This window comes from Rousettus aegyptiacus, unplaced genomic scaffold (assembly GCF_014176215.1).
Source record: "Rousettus aegyptiacus isolate mRouAeg1 unplaced genomic scaffold, mRouAeg1.p scaffold_m13_p_1, whole genome shotgun sequence".
Classification (NCBI taxonomy): domain Eukaryota; kingdom Metazoa; phylum Chordata; class Mammalia; order Chiroptera; family Pteropodidae; genus Rousettus; species Rousettus aegyptiacus.
This window is the reverse complement of record NW_023416284.1, coordinates 175,380,052-175,401,680: the sequence shown is the minus strand read 5'-3', so window position 1 is coordinate 175,401,680 and position 21,629 is coordinate 175,380,052. Positions and strand designations below refer to the sequence as shown.

Below are 21,629 nucleotides of genomic sequence, written 5' to 3'. Positions count from 1 at the left end.
TACCGCCTACTACAAAAAGGAATGTGGACACAGATAGCTTCACGTCATCATCAGTGTAACTTTAATTCTTTCTCTGGAAATCAAGAAGAGTATTTTTCTTTCTTTTTCTAATTTCCTACAAAAAAAAATTTATGATTTTTTTTTTCCCATCTCATTTTAGGACTGGGAAAAATGTGAGAATGGAATAGCCGAATCTCTGGAGAAACTACGAACTTTCAAAAAGAAACTTTCCCAGCCACTTCCAGATCATCACGAAGAGCTCCATGCGGAGCAGATGCGTTGCAAGGTAAATTCCTGGAATGAGCTTCTAACTGCCACCTACCCGTGTGCTTCTCCTGTAATCACTCCTTCAGAAGCATAACCCAGTTGAACTCCTAAAGCCATCTACATGTAGATGCAGGTTGCTGGTATATTGCAATTAGAGCAATCTTTTTAAAGCATCTGCACTGGAGAGTCATTTTAGCAGAAGAGTCTAGTTTACAGAAAGAAGAGTGAGGCTGGGCAGCCTGGAAATTCTGCAGAAAGCACCCCCCCCCCCCCATTCAGCACTTCCCCCAGCACCCCACCCAGCACCCCACCCCAGAACCGCCCCCTGCCCCGCTCCCCGCTCCCACCGTGGAGGGACACACCCTGCTCTCCAGACTCTACTGTAAGGAAAACAGGAATAGTAAATTGCTAATCTCAGTTACTGCATAGTAACACCATCTTTCAGTTACTAAGGGCCCTACTACTTAAAGATTATTATCAACATCTCAAATCATACTTGGAAATAAATCAGGAGCTAATGCAAACCACTCCCTGTATCAGCTCACTGAGACCAACATGATTTAGTGGCTTTAGGGTTTGTTTCATTCACACCTGTCAAGTAGAGTTTTCTGCTGAGAGACTGGCAGATCATATCAAAACGACTGTTAAATTTTTTAACCCCAAATTATACATGTTTTGTGTTCCGAGTCATTTGCAAATTACTACAGTAGAGTAATTTTCTTCAAACTTCACACATACTTAAATAATTTGGATTTTAATCAGTTTTCTGCATCACTTTGGCCAAGAAGGTAAGCATTTAAGAAAGATTAATTTTTAAAGAAGTTTAGAAATCATAAAAAGCGTGGATATAAGATTTTATTTTATTTTATTTTTTTGGTATTACAATTTAAGAATTTTCTTTGAAATTCGAAAGAGACAGATTTAGGAAAAACAAAAGGTAGTATACTTTACATCATGGATGGTGAGTGAAATATCTTGAGGTGTAAATTCAGAAGTAAGCAAAGATGAGAAAGAATTGTTTTAAAACTGTGATTGTAAATGTAAAACAAAACTATCAAAGAAAACTTCTGATAAGCAGGAATGGGGATTTATGAGGATCTTCCTGTGTGCCAGTAATTATATTAGTGTTACCTCAGTTGGCTCATGAGGACAAAATGTTCTTTCCATTTCTGCAGATGTGCAAACTGAGGCTTCTAGAAATTTAATAACTTTTCAAAGTGAGTAAATATCAAAGTTACCTGAATCCAAAGGCTTTCTTTTTACTACGTGGATTCATCTAAGGGAGTCTGTGAGTCCGAGAGAGTGGTTTCTGGCGATGGCGGTGGTATTATTTTTTTAATCCTTACACCTAATCTGATGTTTGGTTTTGGAGGTTAGAAATTGCTATTAAAAGAGGGAAACCTTTACATTGGCATGATAATTTAATATGTCTACACATATAAACAGAAATGCTTCATATTTAATGCGCCTGGACTGTTTTGGTTATTCAGACTAAAACTGTTACCATGGGACCTCATCTCTCAAAATACACAACAGTTACCAGCATGCCCTGCTATTAAGTTTGGAGATTAAAAGGATACACTTTGATTCAGCTCTCTGCTACTCTTCCCCTAAACCACCGTTAACAGCAAAACAAAGCAATTACCCGGAAAATTCAGGCTGAAACCTCGTTTGAGGCAATTGCTTGGGAAGTTGCCTCAGACAGTACCGTTAATTGCTTTGCCTTTGGAAACTTGCCTCCTGTGAGAAGGCAAAAAGAGAAAGGAAAAGGCCATGTGAAGTATTCTATTTATATACTAAATTAGCTGGAATCTAAAAACATCAAGAGCTGGGGAAAAAACACGAGTTACACAAATCGCAAAACCCGTTCAAACAATGGGAAAACTAATGTCAACTTATTTAAATATCATTTTATATTTTTTCTTAAATCATTCCCATAAAGATCAGAAGACATATTTTTTACAGTTGCTTAAAGAAATCTCTGCTCCTGCAGAAAATGCATTCAGTCCATTATTTTAAATTGAATAATAGCAGCAACAATCTTTTCAGCTATTACATTATAAGTCTGTATTGTAGAATGTAGCAGTTCATCATGTTTGAAGATGAAAGTTAAATCTAGGAGTTTGGGGTTTTAAAAAAAATTTATTTACATGATCAGTAACTCTAGACAAAAAGAAAGGATGAGTAAGGGGTTTATGAACTCAGTTTAAAAGTAAAGTTCAATGAAGTGACGAAATATCAAAGATGATCGAAAGTAATCAATGAAATGGTAAACAGACGGTAGGAAGATTCTGTAAGCAACATGCTATTTTATCAGAACAACTTGGCAAATTATCAAGGTGTGTAGGAATGAAATAAGTAGATACCAAGTTAAATGTTGGAACAGAGTGGAATGGAAAAGTAATTGTATCAAGAAGGGATTCTGAATATACTACAGAAATTGTTGAGGACGGATGTCAGTGGATATTCAAGGCTTTGTTTTGTTTTGTTTTGTGTTGTTTCGTTTCGTTTCGTTTCGTATTGTTTCGTTTTTTAATCCAGGAATTAGAAAATGCAGTGGGGAGCTGGACAGATGACTTGGCACAGCTGACACTGCTGAGGGACACCCTCTGTACCTACATCAGTGCCGATGATATCTCCATCCTGAACGAGCGCGTGGAGCTTCTGCAGAGGCAGTGGGAAGAGCTATGCCACCAGGTAAGACAAATGCTACGCTCAGCATTAGCTCAGAAAGGTGGAAACCTGGCAGCTAATTTGGAATCACACATGTCTTGAGCCACATTTGGACCCGTCCCATAACTCACAGTGAACATGGGGGAAGAACTCTGTAATTACTACAAAAATATTTCGGATGAAGACAATTATTTCTTACCATTATGTATTTAAGATGAATTCAAACTGGATTTTTTTGTTCACTCTTTCACTGGCTGGCACAAAATTTTAAAGAGGAATCAAGCTTTGTGGTTCTCGGATGTGGTTTTGCTAGGTAGATATTAGCGGTCTCTTTCTTACTTTACACATGTGAAAAACCATTGTTTTATTTGCAATTTTAGAAGATACTGTGGAACTGGTTTTGTATATGGCACATTTATCGTTGCTGTTCATTTACCATGGTTGTTTTTAATAATTCATGCTTTGAGGCATTTTTAGTCACACTTCATTCATTTATTAATTATCTTCTGTATGTATAATACCTTAAAAGAGATCCTGCATTGGGTTTTGATTTGGAAATGAAAGGAAAAGATTGGTGGAAACGTAATGAAAAAAGACATTCAAGGCCAAAGGAATAACATTGGCTGAAGGCCCACAAGCAAAGAAGAGGCTCTGACTGATGGCCTGGAGATTATCCTCTCCAAGGAGCAGGGACCATGTCTGTCAAGTCCCTTGCTGTTCCCAGTTGCCTTGCCTGGCACATAATAATCTGTGACGTGTATCTGTTAAATGAGTCAGTCACAGTAATTACTGTGAATTTCACGAGCTGTAGTAAACTTCTCTATGATTAAGTTTACGATTGAGCTGAGACTAAAATTAGTCCAGAAGAAACTATATGGTGAAGAAGAACGCCGGGTATAAATAAGTTCACGTCTAGCACTACTTGCTGACTCAATGCTTTTCAATGTATTAGGTGAAACGAATTGGACTAGATCCATGTCTTGGGCTAACTGATGTCGGTAAAGCTTTCAGAGAGATAGCACTTTAGGTATTGACTTCTCTTTCCTTCCCAAGCCTGCCTGGAATTGCCCTACCCCAAGACTTTGCTCAGGCCATTCTTCCTGTCTAGACTGACTTATTCCTTCCCTTCCGTTTTCTAAGCCATCTTCTTCTTTCAAATGCCACACCACCTGTGATGCCATTGTTTGCGATGCTCAGACCTCCATATTTTTCTGCTTCTTTGAAGGCCCATTCCCCTTGTGTCCTGGGCCATCATGGGTCAGCTCATTGTTCCTTTCTTCTTCTTTTTTTAATGTTTGTGACTTGATTTCAAGACCTTGAGGACAAAGACCATTTCTTTTTATCTACAGTGCCTAGAGAAGCTAAATGGTTATATATACAGTTAATAATTTAGACAAGCCTCTAGGACATTTGTTTTATATCTTTATACTTATGTTCCTCTAAATGTAAAATGATGACAACGTTTCTGAATATTTTAAAGTTAAGAAGATTATGATTATGCAACACTTTTCGATTTAAGAAAACTAGTATTGTGTAGAAATACCATGAGGTACAATGGGCACCAATTTCCAGTTACAAGATGAGTAAATTCTGGGGCTCTAACTTACCACGCGGTGACTTTGATTCACAGACTGTACTAAGTTGCTTCAAAAGTAGATCTTAAATGTTCTAACCACACAAAACATGTAATTATGAAAGGTGATAGGTGTGTTAACTAACCTGGTGATAGTTGTTTCTCCGTATACATGTATACAGAATCGTCACATTGAACACTTTAAACTTATACAATATTATGTCAATAATATATCGATAAAGCCGGAAAAAAGAAAAAAGGAAAAAAAAATATGCTGTAAAATTGCTCACCAGACTTAGATATATAGAGACATATAGAGAGACAACAGTGCATTTAGAAGTACGTTTTGAAAGCCGCTGTTGATCATGGATAAGCCATGAAGAGATTCATACCTGTGCGTGGACTCAGACACAAGTAAAAAGGAAGCAGACTGAATATATAGCGTTTTTAGAAACTTTTTACATTGAATGTCTTAAGGCATGAAGCTAAAGTATGCTTATCTCACATTCTTTCTATCTGATAAGATAATTTAAACAAGCGAAGGTTTAGTCATGGTCACACCAAAGGTGCCAGGATATTAACGTAAGGAGACATGTAGATCAGTTACTAGTTCTTGAGTGCGTGTTTCCGGAGAAATTCTCTCAAGTACGAAACCACAAAAGGAAATGAGCCTGTGCCCAGGTCTCATTTTTAAAGTCACAAACTTGAATTAAACATGGCAGTCTCCCTCTGTAAAGAGCAAGGGGTTTTCTCATATTCCAGTCAAAGCAGCTGATGAGAAGTTAGGAGTAATCGAGACTCAGAGGAGAACGAGGAAGATGTGCTGTAAGTAAACATTGCAGAGGGGAGGTGACATGTTAAAGTCTCGCGTTTTCAAAGAGACTCCCCAAACGGTTGACTGTGCCTGTGTGCAGCCATAGTTTACATTTGCTTTTATTTCTGTTTTGGTTTGTAGATGTGTCTGTAATTCTGGTTGAGATATAAATATATCATCATTGTAATTGCTCAGTGTTTTTCAAATTGTCATGGTAAAAATATTTGAAGTAGACGAGGATGTATTTCCTGTTCAGCTGCCTCACTCTCTGGAGGTTTTAGCTGGTACTTGTCAGCTGGTGGCAATGCAGTGTGTTTACACCCTTCAGAAAACGTAAATATGTGCTAAGATGATAAATAACTTGAGGGTTTCAGCTGAACCCAAAGAAAATGGTGGTGGTGTTCCCTTATCATATGATCTAAATACTAGTTTTACAAAAAAAAAAAAAAAAAAAAAAAAAGGAAAATGCTCTCCCAATTATGAATGTAAATCTTTTGAAAGGCTTTTGGCACGTTTGCAGTACATACAGCCTACCTCTTGCTCTTTGAGCTCTTGCTCTGAGTAAGAAATTAAAAGCAACACTTCCACGGTGTGTGATAAACACTAGATCTACATATATTCAGGCTACTTAGTGGAGATATTGAATATATGACTGTCGAAGAGGGAAAAAAAATGAAAGACTCAAATGATGCCCTGTAGTCATGTATAGCAGTAGCAGTATATCAGCGGCCTGTTTTTGTTAAGTTTTTAGTATTTACCTGTCACTTTCTTAAATTATTGTTTGCATTCTATTATGAGCTTAATGTATTCCAGAACACAGGACAAGGCTTGGCACATAGTAGATCCTTGTTCACTGTAAACAATAAACATTCGTTTAATGAACTTTGGAACCAACGAAAGATTAGTTTACAAATGAAGAAAGTAAGGCTTGGAGAAGATGAATCACCTGGTCCTGGTCATATCATTGGTGCGTGATGAAGACTGTTTCTGAATCTCACTTGCCTCTGGATATTTGATCATGTTATATTACGACCTCTATTGAAGACTCAAGCTTTGCTGGTCCTATCTCGTATTGACTATAAACAGATGCCTCAAATGTGCCTAACCTCTTTCCTTGTCTCTGGAATGGGGATAATAATACCTACCTCTTGAGGAAATAGATAATATTTTTCAACTACTGGCCATCTTTCCTGCAGATGTTTTTGAGAAAATCCCTGGAAATCATCCCTGCACATGGCCAAGACTGGGGGGAAAGCGGAAGGGAAGAGCTACACACAGCAAGACCTGTTACTCTTAAGTCTCAAAGGCAGGAGATTCTAGTCTTTTCTTGGAAAATGTTTCCTTTGAGAGGTTCCAATTAGGAAAATGTGCTTTCAGCTTGGACATCATTGAACCAGAATTTTAACTATCAGCCACACTCCTAACTCTGATGCTCTGTGAACGAAAAGAAAAAAGTCATATCCACCAGAAAATTCAAAATCTTAGTATTCTAGCGGATCAGACTACTGTGCACTCTGCTGGCAGAGTCCGAGAGGAACGGGGCAGAGAGGGAAGCCATGTGCTCTTATCATCAACGCTGTCTTGGAACAGCAAAGCATAGGTGAAATTTGTCCCCCAAACTTTTGAACCTGTGTGTTCTTAGCCTTTTCCTTTCCTCTCAGTATCCATTCCCCTCCAGGTAAATTCATTCTTTGGCTGTTGTATATTTTTCTGCCTCAAAGAAAACTTTTTTTTTTTTTTTTTTTTTTTTAGTGAACGTATGATGATCCTGTATTATATTTACACAGGACCAACTATAGCGTGTAGCTGGATCGTTCAGAATGAGTCCTCAGTGAATAGGCTTGTGGCTCTCCGGGAGGGAAGCACAGGGCTCAGTGCCTCCCACTTGTCTTAACCGCAGAGACTTGTGAAGACTTGATGCTACAGAGCAGTGCCCGTGGGCTGCACCTCAGGGGATGATACCTAACGACAGGCACTATCCCTTACATCAGTTTGCCCCAGGCAGGTGTATGGGCTGTTTCCCTCAGGATACGAGTTCCACTCTGATTATCCTTTTGCATTTCCTCTCATTTTAAACTTTTCAGCTCTCCCTAAGGCGGCAGCAAGTAAGCGAGAGGTTGAATGAATGGGCAGTCTTCAGTGAGAAGAACAAGGAGCTTTGCGAATGGTTGACTCAGATGGAAAGCAAAGTCTCCCAAAATGGAGACATTCTCATTGAAGAAATGATAGAGAAGCTCAAGAAGGTATGAGATGCCTGGCTACGTATGTTTTGACTCTTCCTTAATGCTTAGGCATACTGTTAATAGGTAGATGGCCTGGCTCATAATTACATTCCTGTCATTCTATTACAAATGTTTTACCTTTTCAATATAAAACAAACTTGTGTGGAAAAGCTTCTTTTACTTTAAAAACACAGAGAATATTTTCACTTTATAGCGATATAGATTATCTGCTGATAAATAATATTCACTATTTTGGGGTGCAGTTACCTGTTTAGTGGGAATCATTTATGCATATTAGTTTTCTTTTGTGTGTGTGTGTGTGTGTGTGTGTGTGTGTGTGTGTGTGTGTGTGTGTGTTTTTAAAGCAGTAACATCACTAGAGAGGAACTAAGAAAAAAATCCTAGGATCAAGTAGACTGATAGTTTCTTTAGAAAACATAATTTATAAACAGTCACAGGTTTATAAACCTGAGAAATAGGTTCTACTAAGTCTTGTACACACGCACAGATATTCACGGGGTGTTCCTCATGCCCCAGCTATTCCTAAGCACTAGAAAACTGTAATTATCACGTTTCTAGTACAGTCAGGCTGAAGGTATCAGGATTATGCTTTCTGACCTCTGCGATCGCTCTATTACACAGGATTATCAAGAGGAAATTGCTATCGCCCAAGAGAACAAAATCCAGCTCCAGCAAATGGGGGAACGACTTGCTAGGGCCAGCCATGAAAGCAAAGCCTCTGAGATCGAATACAAGCTTGGAAAGGTCAACGACCGGTGGCAGCATCTCCTGGATCTCATGGCAGCCAGGTAACAAGGACCGGTCGATAGACACGTGCGCGCAGAGTTCTGAAGTGTTCAGTCCATCTCACATTTCAGCTAGAGATAATCCCATCAATCTCCATTCTTTAATCCAGCATCTTAGTTCACGCTTTTCTCATAAATGTCACTTCTGTTAACTTTAAAATTCTAATTTTATAAACTTAATGGTGTTGCAGTTAGCTGAAAGAAAGTCATATCCAAACACAATTCATTCTCAAGAGAAAATTATTTATTTCGGGACTTCATGGATATTCAGCTGCCTGAAAGGAAGAATGTAAAACTGTCAACCATTATCTTGGGGGTGTTTTGGTCTGCAGGAGCAAAAAAAAAAAAAAAAAAAAAAAAAAAAAAAAGTTTTCACATTCCTACTTATTTCTCATTAGCAAGGAATAAAGCTAAATGTTGCCATTCTATTTAGTTGTAAAAATAATCTGCTTCATTATTGTAATTTTGTGCTTAGCTTTTAATGAGAACTATTAAGTGTCTGCCTCATCTTTAAGAGGAATATTACATTCAGGTTCTATTGCAGAAGGGCAGGGTGAGTAAAAGGAATAAAATCAAAAAGGAAAAATATATATAAGGGTCTTCACTAGCATATGGAAGTGTGATGTCATTGAATGAGGCAGTGTTATTTGAAGTGAAAAGAGGGAATGACTAAGTAGATGCTTTAGGTTAGCTGGACGTCACTTCATGTTGGAATGCAGGTTCTGTGAGAGCAGACATCTTTGCCCGTCCTGTTCACTGTATATTGCAAACACCAAGAACAGCACCTGGATGCAATGAATGAAAGAATGAATATTTGAATGGGTAGTTTGGAGAGCTGGAAAGTAACAGATGCTTCTGATTCACAGCCATTTTGGAGCTAACCCCCAATATACTTTTTTACCTGCGTTCCTTTCCTGAGCCGTGCTACATAAGGATGGACATGAAACAGAGCCTTTTGAATACTGTGTGCCCACAAAAATTGCATTTAGACATGACAATTCCATATGTTAATTTTGAAAACATGTTGTATATGTTTTTCTATAACGAAGTTATCAAAGAAGATCTAATTTAAGAAAAAAATGACATAATTTATGCTATTTTCATAAAACAAAAATGGAATAAACGTTTACGTTTATTTACAAATTTTCAAAATGTTTAACAGTTAGCACGGCGATTAGCTAACATTTATCTAACCCCTACAGGCGTCATACGCATCTTCTCGTGTGTTATTCACAACACACTTATCATTATGCTTGTTTTCCAAATGCAGAAGGTGAAGCTTGGGTTTGTCTATGGCCACACGTGCTGCGTGGCAGAGCCTGCACCCTCTCACTGCACAGCCCATGGTCTGGAGCCCTGTGCTCTCCTACCTGCCAGACTTACGGCTTCCTTATCTCTGTATTCATGGTGGGAATACAGATAGGCAAAGAAATCAAGTAAAAGGATGAGCTAAATGCCCTAAGCAATGGCACTATAAAGAGATGGAAGCGTACAGCTCAATTTAAACTGCTGTAAGTTTTTAGGCATCAATGCAGGTTTAGGCTCCCAATGCTCTGTTTGGAATTCTCAGTCACTGATAACAAAATCATAGTTCAAAAGGAGAAATTAAATCCTTTTGTGCTATAAATACCCTTCTTCGGGAAGCCACCCTCTTGGTAAACAGTCCTGAATTCTTTTGGTCAGGTGATGACTCATGGATTGGCTTGCATTGCCATATAATTCAGCTAAACCAGTTAACATTCTTTGTTTTAATTTTGCGTGACTCAATGGTGTGGAATATGAGACTACACTATGTCAAAGATGTTTTAAATTTGGTATAATTTAATCGTAAGCAGCTAGTTTAGTGTATGCCCACCTGTTAGCCAACATTACATCAAATGAATTAGGTGTTTTCTCCTCAAAATCATGATTATTTATAACTTCTCCATCTGGTGGTTCAAGGGAGAATTTTCTAGATGTTTTTAGTTTATTTTTCCAAAGGATACATTACTAAAGTTGAATCAGTTAAATATTTATAATGTACACATACTATAGCCACAAAAATGCTCGTCTGTTTCTACTTTTGTGGAGTAGACTTTTGTGGGAGACTTTTGTACATATGTTATCCATTTCTAATTGCCTCCTTCCAAAGTGGACTAGACGATGCGCTGACCATTAATTTATCTTCGAGTTTAATGCCACGCGGTATTCATAGTCTCCCTGAAGCCTCTCCTAAACGACCCTCCAGCATTACATTTGCTGTCTCTTTCCTTGTTTATCAGAGCTTCACTGGCGCACAAACTAGATACCACCTCCTGCACCCGAATTCCACTATGACCTGCCAGCTGAAATATTCCATTGCTATGATTCAGTCGCATTCACCTCTCTTCCCTCTTTCAACTTTTTTTTTTTTTTTTAATCATACTGACTCATTAAAACAGAACATAACCTAGTGATGCCTTTTGATATTTCACTGTGTTTTGGTGCTCTCTTGGGAATGGAGAGGTTATTTCTGAGGATGATTTTAAGTGAGAATTTTCTAGATGTTATTTAGTTTATTTTTTTCAAAAGATACATTACTAAAGTTGAATTTTCAGTGAATAGATTATATTTTCAGTGAATAGCTTCCCAAATAACAGAAATATGTTGATGAGAGACAGACAGACACAGAGACACACAGAGGAAGATTCACCAATAATAATCCCATTACTGCATACAAATAGAATGCATAGTTGTGTCAACTTCCTATCACTGGTGGATTAATTTAGACCATTCTGAGTACAAAACAGATGTGTTTTGCATTGAATGTTCAAGCCATCTCAATCATTGTCATTTTTTTAGGGCAACGAGATGTGCTCAGTTACTTTTAGGGCTTAGTAGACAGTGTTCCATATTTTCCATCCTTTCTAGACCTTCTCGGTCCAGGATAGCAGTCACTAGCTAAGTGAGGCTATTTAAACTTAGTGAAATGGAATACAATTAAATTGCAATTTAATTTTAATTCTAGTCAGTTGCACTGGCCACATTGCCAATGTTTAATAACCACAGGAGGATGTTGGCTGCCTTATTGGACACTACAGATTCAGAATATTTTCATCATCCCAGAAAGTTCTATTGTTCAGCACTGGCTTAGACAATTGAAAGCATTTCTGACCCCTTGATTTTCACTAAGAGTCAACATAAGAAACAGTCATCATTGTAATTTCTATAAAACTGTCTTCAAGGATTCCGGCTTTCATTTTGTCAGTGAACCCTATGTAAAAACCCATATAGCAATTTTTCTAGAGCTCAGGAATAACAGAAAATTTGTCTTTTAGCATTAGTTTTTTAGTGCTTCTTATAATGGACAATGCAGTTTCGAACATTTCCTATTTCAGGGTCGAGGCAAGTCAGACTTAAGTTGTTTGCTCTGCTGTAATGACTTAAAAAAATTAACTAGACTCTCTAAAATAAGTGCATTCTTCCTCCCTGCATCAAACCTAAATCCCCATCACTAGAACAAACACGCACTTTAGTTAATTGGCTGTTTTTTTCTTTCAATAACAGTTTTATTGAGATATAATTTACATACCCTATAACTCTTCTATCAAAGTATACAATTCAGTGATTTTTTAAGTATATTTATAGAGCTTTACATTCATCACCACTATCCATTTTAAAAGTTTTATCTCCACCAGATAAAACCCTATTACCCATTAACAACTCCTTTTCCTCTCTCTACTCTCTTTCCTCCAGCCCTGGGCAGCCCCTAATCTACTTTTTGTCTGTAGAGATTTACACACTTTGGTAGGTTCATGTACATGGAATTATATAATACATGGTGTTTCTGTGACTGGTTGCTTTTAATCTGTGTATTTATTATAGTTCTATTAAACATCACATAGAAGTAGAAAGACCAATGCAGTTTATGAAAACTTATCAAATGCCTCCCACGAATGAACCGCGCATGTTGCAACAAGGCAGAGGTTGGCAGACTTCCTGCATAGGACCGGAGAGTAGAGGTTTTAGGCTTTATGGGCCAGACGGTCGCACTGAAGCTCTTGTGTTGTTGTATGACAAAAGGAGCCTTAGAGAATACATCAACAGAAAAGCCAGGCTGGGTTCCCATGGCATTTTATTTACCAAAACAGGTGGGCAGCTGGAGTTGGCTGATGCTGGCTGCCATGGGTACAGGTGAAAAAGAAAATGGTCTCTAACCAAATAAGGTAGTGAAGCAAGTATGCACGCGACGCCTCACCCCAGGGCCTTCCTCTTCCTGCTGCATCTTCCCCTCTGTCCCCCGCCCCCACCTGGCCTGGCCAGCTCCTAGCTCTTCACCTTCTTTCTTGTCTCTAGCTCAGGTCAGATTCTTCTTACCTGCTCACTAGGCTTTCTGTACTTCTCCTTCATGGCATTTCTCTCTCTATAATAGATACCTTTGTGCGGGCAGTTGATTAAAGGTCTCCTTTCTCTTTGAGAACGTAAGCGTATCCATCTTGAGCACCAGTGTCCTCCCAGAACCTGACAGTCCTTCTGACAGAGGGGTCACTCCAGCGTTCGTTGAGTTTCTCCCATCTGCAGCGCAGGATGGGAAGTGCCAGGTGTACAGAGAAGAGTAAAGCTGAGCTCAGGCTTGGGGCTTCAGCTGCCCGAGTGATAACGTGTTTCCGCTTCACCTACACCGCACGTGACGTATCTTCTCGCTACCTCAGTTACCACACGTGCAAAAGGTTATCAGGAGGGTTAGATGAGATAGTACCCACAAACCACTTAGCACGTGAAATGCTCAATAAACATCAGCCCTCGTCTCGGAGGGAGTTCAGAGGCTCTGCTTTAGAGGTAGGTAAACTGCATGTGCAGTGCAAAAAAGGCTTTGCGCAGTTGTGGCAGCCGCCCTCAGACGGAGTTTCAGTCTAACGAGAGTTCTGCCCACGCTAGAGGAAAATGGAGACTTCATTCTTGGAATTTATGGCCGGTATTGTCTCACTGTAGTCAGTCCGGAGATCTCTGGCTAAGACCAGGAATGCAGAGGTGCAGCAAGCATGGAAACGGCACAGAGCTCTTCAAGAATCCCGAGGTTAGTCCTCCCGGGTCTGGCTGTGTGACCTAGGGCTTACTGCATGACCTCTCTGAGCCCAAGATGCCTCGTTTACAAAATAACTGCCACATCTCCCATGAAACCACATGGGAAAGGACCGTGGACACTGTTAAAACGCCACGTATGCCAAGCCCATTCTTCTGCAGAGCTACAGAGTAGTCATGGTTTTAATATACCATGATTTACCCAGTACTTTCCCTATTGGTGGACATTTATAGTGTTACTATTTTTTGCTGTTACTACAATTGTATCTTTAAAGCCTTGACTTGCCTTATATTTAGTTTGCTGGATTAAATATATCATGCTAATGATAATGAGCAGGGGTTAAAACAAACTTTAACCCATGAGGAAACTGAATAAAAAGGAATTAAACTAAAGAAATAATGGCAATCAAAAAGTTTAAAGTTCTCAGGGTTTTTTTAATGTCATTCATAATCAAGAAAAAATAAATCTTCCTACTATTATGATTCATGACCAATATATTCCTTTAATCAAAGCTTATGTTCTCATTCCCAGTATGTTAAAAATAACATATCAGAGGAGTGATTGTTTTATTTTAAAAAGCCACAATAGGATATGTGTAAGTGGCAAGAGTTGAAAAATAATATTGTCACTAACTTTTCTGGAGTGTGTTTCTTATATATAAAATACAGGTTTGCTTCTTTTACAGAGAAAATGTGTTTCTCTTTTAAAAGCAATCAACTCACACAAGCAAAACCAAATTTCTTGTTATTTTAGTTGCAATACATTATATAGAGCTTTTAAAAAGAACTTGGCAAACATTCTTTATTTATTTATTTATTTCTAACTTATTCGTGTGTATATATACCTTCAAATAGGACTTAAAGCAGCCAGCATTAGTCACATTGTATTAAATTACCAGTAATTAATAATTTGAAAGATTATTTTCTTTAAAAGTTAAATTATGAAATTAATACAGACTCAGTGCAGAAAATTTGAAAACTCTTAAAATTCACAAAAGAAAAAAAAGTTACCTAAAATTCCACCAAGCAAATGAACACTTTTTTTAAATCATCTTAAAATGAACACATTATTTTTGTTACTTTTTCTTATTATTTTTAAAAAGACAAAGGCTTTGAATATGTAAGGGGAGAATAATATTTTTTCTTTATTTTCATGCTCAAATAGTCTACTCAGAGATCAAGACTAAGTACTTTCCCACGGAATACCTTTTCCGCCCCTAAAACTCCTACTTTACACCAGTTCGCTGGTATACGAGGCTGAAGAAAAAAAGAAATTGCTCCTCTTGGCTACTGCAATTGGCTGTGCTTGTGGAGGTTTTGTCTGTTTGCATCTGAGTGATCTATCTTTTTCAAACGTCCTGTCCCGAGTTAACAAATAGCCCACGGGAAAAGGTGACTGTCCTTGCAGAGCATGGAGTGTCTGCAGCCGGCCTTACTTTGATGGCTTTCTTTCTTTAGACCTGGAGCCTCCCCCCCTCCTTGCAAATTACCCTGAGCCTTTCCCCTTCTTACACTCGTGGCCTACATTCCAGGAGATCAAGCCTGGCACATGTTAATGAATGTAGGTTTTATTTAGAAACATGACCACTTGTCGCTGCGCAGTGTCATGTTATCAGGCAGAGGGACTTAGCAACATTTGTCTAGAGTGAGCATTTTCGTACTTCCACATACAGACAAGGGGAAACTTTCATCCCCACTCGGAGTGTAGCCTTTTTGCTCTACAGGCTTAACTTTTTTGCAAGTGGAAGCTTCATGGTGGTGGCAGAAAATCTTTGTGCCTCGAGGATGGCAGAGGACGGCTGCGCGGACTCAGATCTCCCAGAGTGTAACTGCGATGTCACAAGGCAGGCGTCTCCTTGAGTTTCTTCCATTACGCATAGCTTTCGCGTTACGTGGGGTTCATAGGATAGATGCTGGAGCTTTACTCTGTAATTGCGTTTGTGAATGTTAAGGGGAGATGATCGGGGGTAGGAGATAGTTGGCTGTGGACTCCTGAGAGTTATGTGTTGCTCTGCTTTCTTGTCCCCCGACTGGGCACGTGGAGCCGGGTGAAAAGGCGAATGGACTTGGTTATGGCTTGGTATTCCAGTTGTCTCTGGACGGTATGCCTCGTCCAAGGGTATAGCTACAGTAGAAAGCAGGAGACACAGGAAAGAGATTCAGGAAAGATCCAGTTGAAAAGATCCGGTTAGTCCATCATCTGCTATTTAAAGGATGGGCTCCTGATGAAATAGAAATTCAGCCTTCGCCAGTTCACAGCTTTGCAGCTGAAAGCTTTTCTTTTATTAAATAAAAATCTACTCATATTTTCAGGGCCTGGAGGGTTTTGTGTGCAAGAGAAAATCGTTTCTGTTTCTTTTTGTCAGTAAGTTTCGGCCAATGACTAGTATAAAGATTTTAAACATATATGCAACGTGTGAAGTTTGTGTCTAAAATAGTAACAGTGCATTATGCAAAGGTTTATTTCATGATTTTCTTCTAGTTAGAATAGATCGTATCAGGAATTTTCATTTCATTTAAAAAAAATTTCTTTCCTACCAAATAAATTTCTACTGATGAATGATGAATAGGATTTACTAATGGTACTTTTGTTTCTATTATATTTTGAATATAAAATTTTGTTTTTGTTTTTGTTTCTGAATCTACTAGATTAGTTTTGTGTATATACATACACAAACTAATGTATGTATATATACATGTATATATACATGCATATGTATACACACACACACATATATATACACACACATAATGTTTGCATATATGTGTATATCTATGTGACAATATTAAGAATTAAGAACTAGATAACTTGGTTCAGCAGTAGAATCCTTCTCCATAGAGGTCAGATGCCTATTATACACATTGGACTGTGGATGGAAAACCATAAGCTGTAGGGATTTAAGATTTAACTGGCTCACTAAACCTACCCAGCCTTGTGACATCTGTAAACATCTATTTTGAATTATAATCCTGGATGCTACCAAAACGAATGTTGCTCAAACTTTTTATAATGATAGATAAATAAAAATATTGTGACACTTTATCCAAGGATTTTTTAAAAGACATAATGAGAAAATTATGGAACATTTCTCTTAAAAAAGAATGATCCTTGTCCTGCAAAAATCAAGTTTAATAAACTCAGAGGAGACGTATGGGGGCCTTCCTGATCACTTTCTCTCAGCTCACATCTGCTCCCCATAACACACACAATGTATTTTGCTATTTGCAGTCAAATATACTTTTTGAAAAATGAGAAAGGAGAACCACTTAAATGTTCAACCCATTGACTTTTACAAAGATTTATACATTCATCTGAAAGAGGAACTTGTCCCTAATGGACTATATGAACAAGCATTTCCATGTCACGATGCCCGTGACATATTACACACTAACTGCTCTGTCTACTGGAACTCGTTCAGTATTATACAAGGTAACGAGTCCTGCAAATTATTTGGCTAATATAGACAATCTCCAGTGGGACTGTGTTTATTTACATTCCTTTTTGTCTTGGATTTTTTGATCACTTTGGGAAGTAAATTTTGAACCAAGAAAATGAATGAATTTTAGGTGCTTGACGAATAGACTATTTGCAAATGTTATACCTAGAGGAAAATGTAAGGATGCATTTAATATCAACTAATTATTATCAAATAAATTTAAAACTAACAGTTAATGTATTTTACTTAGAATGCTAATTATTGATGTTTATCAGGCAGTTAAATAGTACCCACGTTTGTGCAAAGCTTAGGATGGCATGAGAAAAGGAAAATCAAAAATGGAAATTCACAGTTCCAACTGTTGAAGGAACTTACCACAGGGGAGAGAAATTGTGCATAAATAATACCATGGAGTTAAAATAAGGAAGCAAGGACCGAGGTACTCTGCCAGCCTCCGGCCTTAAATAAAACCTTGACAATAAAATGAAATTGCTATAAAACCCCATCCCAAAGCAGAGTCTGCATTCAGATCTTGCCAAATCTGAAGACAGGAAGCTAGTTAGTGGGAGAGATTCCCTAGAGCAGGGGTCCCCAACTCCCAGGCTGTGGACCGGTATCTGTCCATGGCCTGTTAGGAACCGGATCACTCAGCAGGAGATGAGTGGCAGGCGAGCCAGTGAAGCTTCATCTGTATCTGCAGCCGCTCCCCAGCACGAGCATCACCGCCTCAGCTCCACCTCAGATTCCCAGGCATCAGATGCTCATAGGAGCACCGGTCCCTGGTGCTAAAAAGGTTGGGGACCGCTGCCCTAGAGGACATTCTGGCTAAGGTAAAAGCAGGACGGACATCTCAGTGGATGAGCCATTCTTCAGTCCTGCCCCAGTGGGATTATTGATGGTAGACTGTCCTTTCAGCCTGGGCGCTAAAGCAGGAGGGCCAGGACCATGCCAATCCTGAGTCCATGCCATGACCTTTGGTAGGATGTGCCCCCTGAGCTTTGCACTCAGGAGACATTGTAAAACTGTCATTCACTGATGGACAGTCAAACAGATACTGTTATATCTGAGAGAAAGGTGAATGGGTTTTAGGTAGAACTTCTTGACATGATTGTTCAAGGCCAATACCTTGAAATATCCTGGGCACAGGGCACAATTTATATTTATAAAGCTAATTAGAGAAGCCTTATCTTGAAGGGAATTATGACGCACGATAAACATTGCAACTCAGGCTTTCCATCCTGATCTATGTACTGTCTTGTGGCATAATTTTTAAATATATTTTTTCCCCAACAATACAAGGTAATGCACCTAAGAGCGCCTTCATGAACTGAAACATTATTCAAATTCAAGTACTATTCTTATTATAATCAGTAGAATACAGGTATTAGCATTAAGAACTGACCATACTGGAAATCCTCTTGAAAGCATTCGTATGACCGAGATGAAAGTGGTTGTGTCATGACTAGATTTTTCACTTGAGGGAGAAACACCGATTTATAGAAACTGTAATAGAAGTGGTGATAACCAGTTTCATGCGATCAGAAATAAATAAAAAGGCTGCAAATATTCTCGGCTATAAGGCGTTTTCTCCAGAGCGGTGGCTCTTGACCAGAGAAGCCCATCCGAGTCACCTGGGGAGGAGCACGGGGGGAGGTGGGAAGAGCGTGAGCAGTTGGCACGTGAGGTTTGACACCAGTGACGCTGTAACAGTCGTAGCTCCAGAATCACCTCGTTACCTGAAAGGAATCGAGCTAAGTACTCGACGACTTTGAGTGCAAGGGGTCGGTCTGAGAGCGTTCTATTGCAGATCGCTGCCTTGAAATATGCCACGTTCCCAAGAGTTTTAAAAAGTCACGTTGCTCTGGACGTTTTTAAAGCAGATACCTCTTTAATTAATCCAGGTCGACATCTCAGAGATGGAAGCATTTCACTTATCTGCCATTCATTTCTATCGTGAGCAGTGTCAATGAGGTGAACACGTTTCCTGAACTGAAAGGCAGGACGTACGGTCTAAAAGCAAAACTGAATTTTGAATAAGGGCCGTGCTAGACATCACTGATCATGTGCTCATTGTCCCCATGCCCTCTTGTTAGAGCCATCTATGCAGACTCGGCCATGGCAGGCCCTCCCCAGTCAGGAATCCAATCACTGATTTTTGCTGCTATTTTTTTTTAATAATGATAGTTAAGAAATACTATGCATCTCTCCCAAACTCCTGCTCTCGCCCTGCCCTCACGTGCAAAACACCTTCCAAAACTATACCTACCCCCGCCCTGCAACCTTCACCAGCCTCCCTTGTGTCCTCGCTCCATCGTCTGTGTTCACCTGTAATTTCTCTCCACCTTTTTTCTTCTGTTTCTGGCGTCGTCTTCATGGTTCTTTGTTCTCTGCTTAAAAATGTTCTGAAGCTATTCTAAATGTGGAACTTCATGAAACAAAACTAACCAATGAACTTTGCATGGTCGCTGGATCATTCTCCAGGTTCCATACTGTATTCATTCAACCTTCACTACCTCATTTTTAAAAATAACAAACAACATTCGCTTAGTTAAGTTTACTTCTTAACCCGAATGCAGTCAGTCTGTTTTGTTCCCACACCCCCTGATGAACAACTGACTCAGGGTCAGCAGAGCCCCCTCTGTTAGGTCACGGGTCCTCTTTTCAGGCCTTGCCATACTGTCCTGCTCAGCACGTGAGCATGGAGACCAGCAGCCTGCATAAAGCTCACCTGGAGCACTTGTTAAAAGTGCAGATTCCCTGGCCACGAGAACAGAGTGTCTGATTCAGTAGGACTGGGTTGGGATCTAGGAATCTGCATTTATATAGGGCAAACCAGACAAATCTAATAAAGGAGGCAGATTGCACTTTAAGCAACACCTTTTTAAATGAATATATTTGACATATATCATTGTGTAAATTTAAGGTATACAACCTGTTTAACACATTGATGTTTTTTAATATGATCGTCATTGTAGTGATATTTATCACAGTACATAATTACAGTACAATAACATTGGCAATTTGTATTATGCTGTGTATTAGATCTTTACGGCTATGTACTACTTGTTGCAGGTTTTACCCTTAAACAACATTAATCTTATCCCCTCACCAAAGCTTCCTTCTTGAAACTTTTCCTGCCTTTAGTTTTAAGCTACACTTTCCTGGTTCACTTCCTTCCTTTCTGATTACTTTTTCTTCATCTGTGATTCCTCCTCTTTAAACGGCATTTTAAAATTCATCCTTATTAGTTCACGCCCTTTCATAGGGGGCCAACTCTACACCAACAGCACCTTCACCAATGCAATCGACTCTAGCCTCTTCTCTGGACCTAAGAACTATATTTCCATGTGTGTCCACCTGATCCTTCAGACTCATCATGCCCCGAACTTAACGTGCCATTCATCCCAAAGACCTGCTCCTCATCCCGTATACTCTGAGGCAGCAGCATCCATCTAGTCGCCCAATTGGAAAACAAATTTTTAACTCCTTCTGCCTCACGTCATGCCGATTTGTGAATTTATCAATCTAATTCTCACTTCTGCTCTGTCTCCCAAGTGTAGGCTTCGATGCAAGCTGTTTTGACTCTTTGGTTTACTTCCTGAATGGGCTCTCACGAGAGCCTTACTTCACAGTTACTCAAAATCAGAACTGATCTTATTTATTTATTTATTTATTTATTGCTAATAAATCTTGGCAATATTCCTATTTATCTTTAAAATTGCATCCAAACCCATTGTCTTATTGCTACAGAATCTTCATAACCCTACCCTAGTCTACCCCTCACTCTTATCTCTTACCTCTCCCTCGTCTCTCCTCTGCCACCATCTCCCTAGTATAGCAATGCTATTTGCCTTCAAAATCTCTGCTTCTCTTCTTCATGTTTCCTAGGTCAGAATATTCTGCTTGGCTTGTATCCACCTCTCAAGATGCAGCCCAAATGTTATTTCTTCATTTCCCCTGTTTTTATGGGCGTTAAAGCTCCTCAGTGGCAAGGATGAACCTTTAGGCATCGCTGTATTTTTGTCGTCTTCCACCATGACTACCTAGTACTATAAATGTGTGTAGAAGGAATAAAGACATGAACAAATGGTGAATGGATGAAGGAATGAATGAATGATTACCTGAATGCGGCCAGACAGAATTGGTCACTCCTGGTTTCTTAGTCAGAGACTGGGTTCATTTCTTTAGTTTATTTCTTACCAGACTGTGTTATATTTCATTGTTGGTAAGTCCATATGTCTGGACAGAATGGTACATTTAATCAGGAAAATAAGCCTTAGTTATTTCATCTGCCCAGCTTCTTGCACATATGGTTTCACACATGATTGTTAGATAAACGACAACCTTAAACAAATGGGTATTTACTCCTTTCTGAAAAGAAGTTTTTTTTAAAGCATGATATGTATTGAATACTGGACTGAACTATGCTCTGCAGGTAGAGGACTGGATGGTGGTCGGCCTTGAAACTGCCCTCTGCTGCTTACAATCTCCTGGGTCCTCAGTTACCTTTATTGTGATCTGGCTGGTAAAACTCAAATTGCCGAAGTTCAGTGATAACTCACTGATAGTTCACCTTAAGTGTGCTTTCTTCTTTTAACTGAGTTTCTGCCACAAGGATGCCAAAATACATCCCCCTGGGGCCGAAATGATCAGAACTGTGGATTTATAGTCTATTTGGTGACAAATCATGGAAATGTTAATTTTTTTTCTCCCAGGAATTCTTCATAGGAGTATAAATTAGTAAATTGTAGAAATAACAATTTTTGTTTCAACCCTGAGGTTTCTGTCCCAGTTATA

The 21,629-nt window shown here is 39.0% G+C and overlaps 1 protein-coding gene across 20 annotated transcripts in view; it reads left to right on the top strand.

Moving 5' to 3' along the window:
• Positions 1–21,629, top strand: part of SYNE1 (spectrin repeat containing nuclear envelope protein 1) — a 387,933-nt gene that overhangs the window by 326,926 nt on the left and 39,378 nt on the right. For 18 of the 20 annotated variants that reach the window (XM_036222821.1, XM_036222818.1, XM_036222811.1 and 15 more), the window contains 4 exons: positions 161–286; positions 2,809–2,964; positions 7,412–7,570; positions 8,192–8,358. In XM_036222821.1, the coding sequence (XP_036078714.1) occupies positions 161–286; positions 2,809–2,964; positions 7,412–7,570; positions 8,192–8,358 (608 nt within the window). The other 2 variants (XM_036222853.1, XM_036222856.1) reach the window with 2 other exon arrangements.